This window comes from Rana temporaria, chromosome 1 (genome assembly GCF_905171775.1).
Source record: "Rana temporaria chromosome 1, aRanTem1.1, whole genome shotgun sequence".
Taxonomy (NCBI): domain Eukaryota; kingdom Metazoa; phylum Chordata; class Amphibia; order Anura; family Ranidae; genus Rana; species Rana temporaria.
In genome coordinates, this window is record NC_053489.1 from 63,619,443 (window position 1) to 63,625,053 (window position 5,611).

The 5,611-nt window shown below is 43.8% G+C and overlaps 1 protein-coding gene across 1 annotated transcript; it reads left to right on the top strand.

Annotated features, from left to right (window-relative positions):
* The first annotated feature begins 3,961 nt into the window (after nt 1–3,961).
* Nucleotides 3,962–5,257, top strand: LOC120927789 (extensin-like). Its single transcript, XM_040338704.1, has 2 exons — nt 3,962–4,047; nt 4,125–5,257. The coding sequence occupies exon 2, from the start codon at nt 4,252–4,254 to the stop codon at nt 5,176–5,178; it is 927 nt and encodes a 308-aa protein (XP_040194638.1). The 5' UTR covers nt 3,962–4,047; nt 4,125–4,251; the 3' UTR covers nt 5,179–5,257.
* Nucleotides 5,258–5,611: the final 354 nt, after the last annotated feature.

Below are 5,611 nucleotides of genomic sequence, written 5' to 3' on the forward strand. Positions count from 1 at the left end.
CGCCATTCCATGAGTGTGCGCAATTTTAAAGCATGACATGTTAGGTATCTATTTACTTGGCGTAACATCATCTTTCATATTTTACAAAAAAATTGGGCTAACTTTACTGTTTTGTTATTTTTTAAATCATGAAACCATTAAAAAAAAAAAAAGACCTATTTTGAAGCCTATTAGCCTATCGGGTGCTTCAAACCCCCTTGTCAGTCACCCTTGTGCCCTTGTGCCAGGGGAGGAGAGAGAGAGAGATCTGCTGTTCCTGGTGATTAGAAACAGTGATCTCTCTCCTCCTCCAGTCAGTCCTATTCCCCCACAGTTAGAAACACTCCCAGGGAACACATTTAACCCCTTGATTGCCCCTAGTATTAACCCCTTCTCTGCCAGTGACATTTACAAAGTAATCAGTGCATTTTATAGCACTGATCGCTGCATAAATGTCATTGGTCCCAAAAAAGTGTCAAATGTGATCGATCTGTCCACCGCAATGTCGCAGTTCCGCTAAGAAATGCAGATCGCCGCCATTACTAGTAAAAAAGAACATAAAACAAAAATGACACAAATAAATACCCTATTTTGTAGACGCTATAACTTTTGTGCAAACCAATCAATATACATTTATTGCGATTTTTTTACCAAAAATATGTAGAAGAATACATATATGCCTAAACTGATGAAGACATCTTTTGGGGGATGGTGGTCAAATACCACCAAAAGAAAACTCTATTCGTGGGGAAAAAAATACATTTTATTGGGGTACAACGTCGCAATTGTTAGTTTAATTGACGCAGTGCCGCATCGGAAAAAATGACCTGATCATTAAGGCCCCGTACACACGGTCGTACCGAACCGATGAGAATGAAGTTCAGTTTTATCGGACCAAACCGACCGTGTGTATAGGCCATCGGTCTGTTTTCCTTCGGTCCAAAATTTCTAAACATGCTTCAAAACCGAACCGATGGACCGCTGCCCCATCTGACCAAATCGATGGTTAGTACAGAAAAGCATCGGTTCAAAACTCGCGCATGCTCAGAATCAAGTCGACGCATGCTTGGAAGCATTGAACTTCGTTTTATTCAGCACGTCGTGTGTTTGACGTCACCGCGTTCTGACCCGATCGGATTTTGGACTGACGGTGTGTACACATATCAGGCCGTACGACCACTTCAGAGGTGAACCGATGAAAACGGTCCGACGGACCAGTCACTTTGGTTTGGTCCGACCGTGTGTACAAGGCCTAAGGGGGGAAATCTTCTGGTCTGTAAGTTGTTAAAGTAACGCAGTGCCGTATCACAAAAAATTGCCTGGTCATGAAGGGGGGTAAATATTCTGGAGGGCAAGTGGTTAAAGGAAGAATCGCTCCACAATGTCTGCAGCTACAGATGTTGGTGAGGGCTTATTTTAAGGTCAATTTACTTGTTTTTAAAATTATATAAATAGTGTAATTTCCATAGCTTGGCTGCAGTTCTACTGTTATGTCTTTTAACTTTAAGGCCCCATTCACACCTAGGCGTTTTTACGCCTGAAACGCACTGCTCACGAACGCGGGAGGGCAGATTTAACATTGTTTCCTATGGTGCCTGTTCACACCTGAACGCCTGAACGCCTGAACGCCTGTCGCGCGAAGCTCAAACTAGTCCCGGACCTTTTTTTGTCGCGCGAAGCGCGCGACATAGGCGTTTCCGCGCGTTTTTTTTTACCATAGAAAGTAATGGGAAACGCGCGAATTGAGCGTATCGCGCGACAGCAAGCGTTTTTATGCGCGTTTTTACGCGCGTTTTGACGCCCATACAGCTCCAAAACAAAACAGGAAATGACATATTTTTTTACAGGAACTTGTGAAATCACCATTTTACTTTACTTACAATAAAGAAAAGTCACATTTTTCTCAATGGAGGCCGAATTTGATCGAACCCTTTCGATGCTGGAGCCTGAAAATTTCATCAGGATGGTGAAGGAGCACCCCTGTCTTTATGACAGCAGGGCACCGGGCTACAAAATGAGGACCACCCGTTGGGACGCTTGGTGTTCTATTGGGAGCCAAATCTATGAGAACTGGGCACGGATAAATAAGTCCCATGATAGCAAAGGTAAACTCTATCAAAAAACATAACAGAAATACAAAATGCCACTAATGAAATAATGGAATGATTGTTTGTCGTTACAGTAGGCATTTATTACCGTACCAATATGCTGTTAAGTTTAAAAATGTGTCTTTACAAATATGACTATTGTGCGGTCATGCGACATGGCTTAGAAACATAAATTGCGTTCTCTTCTTCCCACAAATAGAGCTTATTAATGGTGATATTTGATCCCCTCTGTGATTTTTAATAATCCAAAAATTTAGTGACATTTTTCAAAAAAAATATTATTTTACACATCTTTAATCTAAAAATATTAAAAAATTCAATCGACCTAGCGACTACAGCGTCAGGTGGGGACGGGGGCTACACAGGACCTACACTCTGCCTGCAGTGATCAGTAAATATATGTTCACTGCATTCATTGATACTGTGACAAGGGGATGGGGGAGTGGATTGGAGATCCAAAAGGGGATTGTGCCTACGTGTACTGGTGTCAGTGTCATCACTTCCCTCTTCCTGTGTTTACACAGGAGGAGAAAGTGACACGCAGGGGGACACATATAGAGCCACTTAACCCCCGGATGTACCCTGGGGGTCCTGATCGGACCCCCAACCCACGTCTAGGCGGTCACTTACAGGCCCTTTATTAGACCACAGAATAAATACATAAACTAAGTTTACAATAGATAGAATGTCACTAATATAAAATGGCACACAATATCATAGGGCTATTGAACCCAATGATAAAACTGTATCAAAATAAAATTAGAATGAGACTTCTTAAAACATGAATCATTTTTTATTTTTTTTCCACAAAACAGCATAGTAAAGAATATATTTCACAAAATAAGCGTGTCAAAAGCTGAAAAGTTCAATAAATTAAATGGAATTGAGCTGCCAAGGGACCTGCCCTTCAGGAGAGACAAAGTATGCGGCATACTGTTCACGGACATGTGTCCCCTGTGTGTTCCCACGTACACCAGTCCAATGAGCTCTTTCCAGAGTCTCATGGACTGGCTCCTCGTAATCTAGACCATCGCGCTGCCTGACAAAATTGTGCAAGGCACACGCCGCTTCTACAGCACTAATGGCATTTTGCATGTTGAGCACAATTGGTGTGTGGAGAACCCTCCACTTGTTCGCCAAAATTCCAAAAGCACACTCAACTACGCGGCGTGCTCTGCTAAGCCGGTAGTTGAATATGCGTTTGTCTTCGTTCAGATTATGTCCTGAATAAGGCCGAAGTAGGTGTGTGTTCAGAGCAAAAGCCTCATCACCCACAAAGACACTTGGTAGGGGAGGGCCGTTTGTGCCCGGGAGTGGACTATTTTGTGGAAGGTCCAGACCATCTGTTCGAAGTAATTGCCCAAAAGAGGAGTTCCCAAAAATCGCAGAGTCTGCACTACTTCCATAGGAACCAATGTCAATGTAGGTAAAGCAATAATTGGCATCAGCCACAGCCATTAAGACGAATGAAAAGTATTTCTTATAATTGAAATACTGGCTCCCACTAGCCATGGGCTTAACAATTCTGATGTGTTTCCCATCGATCGCTCCCAGGCAATTCGGAAAGTTACAGCGTTCCCAGAATACTTGGGAAATTTTTTCCCAGTCCTCTGCTGCCGGTTTTTTAAACACAATGGGTTTCAGGACTTCCCAAATGGCACTGCAGGTGTCCCGAATTATATAACTGGCAGTAGATCTTCCAATACGAAACGAGTAATGCAGACTTGCAATCGATTGTCCAGTTGATAGATACCTACAAAGAAAATAATATATATTATTTTATTTTATTTTTTACAGTGAAAATTCTAAAACTCAGATGGAAGAGTATAAGGGACGCCTACGCTCGCCAGCTGAAGGCACAGCGGGAGCAGCGCCGAAGTGGGAGTGGAGCATGTTCGGTGAGAGAATACGTTCATGCAAAGGAATTGGAGTTTCTGAGACCGGTGCTGGATTTGGGGAGGTAAACCATTATCTGTACTTTGCTCGGTAAACCAAATGTTTTAGAATTATTTTTGAATACATGATTTCTTTTTTCAGTACTGAAAGCTGCTGGGACGAGGCTGCCACAGCTGTAGTAGACAGAGAGAGCGTGGCAGAGAGAGGGGACAGAGAGAGCGTGGCAGAGAGAGGGGACAGAGAGAGCGTGGCATCGGGGGATCAAGCGATGGCTACTCTGGAGCCGGAACCGCAGCACTCCGAGGCATCAAATGCTAATGCAACAAGACCACTTGCAGAGCAGCCCCCAGTTAACATTGCGCATATTGGACCTCCGCGTGCTCTGCGTAGGAGGGCTCCTGCTCCGGATCCAGCCCTGGATCGTATGTTGGACATTATGACCAACATGTCTGACCGGATGAGCAATAGATCGTATGGGCAAAATGTAGCAAAATGTCTGGGGGAACTAATCGACAAAGTTCCCCCAAATCTGCAAGCGGTGGTGCTGTCCTGTACGGCTAGATACATCTCGACATTTATACCCCCGACAGACGCTGACGATTTATCCGAACCACCACCACCCTATGGCCCATATGCCAATAAACGGACCGAGCATGTCCCAACACCACCCACGACCCATTTCTCCCCACCACCCGTTACCCTTTGGACAGGACCACAGCTTTCCGACCAACCTCCTCGACCAACACCACCACCGACTTCTGCGCACCATCCTTTCACCACCACTCTAACTCATTTACCTCCTGTGCCAACACCTTCCACTCACACTTCTCTGAATCCTTTTCCTTATTCACAACCTTCTTCTTACCACCCTCATTCTCCTTTTCCTCATCTCTCAACACCACCTGTCACATACAGTACTCTGCCTCCTACAACACTTTCTTCTTACCACCCACCACCTTCTACTTACCCTGCGTTAACGACTACACCTACATCACATTACCCACATCGACCGAGACAATCGACTTTCAGGAATGCCCCAACACGAACACCACCACCACCACAAGCAACACCACCTTCCAATTGGTCAGGGGAAGACAGCACCACCTCCACTTGGCCCCCTTTTGCCCACGCACTGTCGGTCGCCATGTCACCGCACGGGGAAGAGGACTCCTCCCCAAATTTACAGCAATTGTAAATAAGGATTATGTATAAAACATTTTTGTATATTTTGTGTATTTGTGCACTTTGTGTATATTTTCCTAATAAAAAAAAAAAGACCCAATGTTTTGGTTGATTAAAATATTAAAATAATTTTGTTCCTACAGAATTTTTGTTTGGTTTTTATTACACATATATATATATATATATATATAATAGAGTGTATTACATTCAAAGCGCTAAATAAAAATTACCTCAGTGTTATGATAAGTCGCTCCACAGGGGGGATACAGTTGCGGAAGTAGGTGTCCATCCTCTGCAATCTGTTGATCAACAATTCCAGCAACTCATCAAAGCTGTAAAGGAAAATGAAATTTAAAATTGGCAATGGATTGGTACTAGGGTTGCCACCTTTCCGGGATTCGCCAGAACAGTTCGGGTTTGGAATCATGTGTCTGGGTTTCAGACTG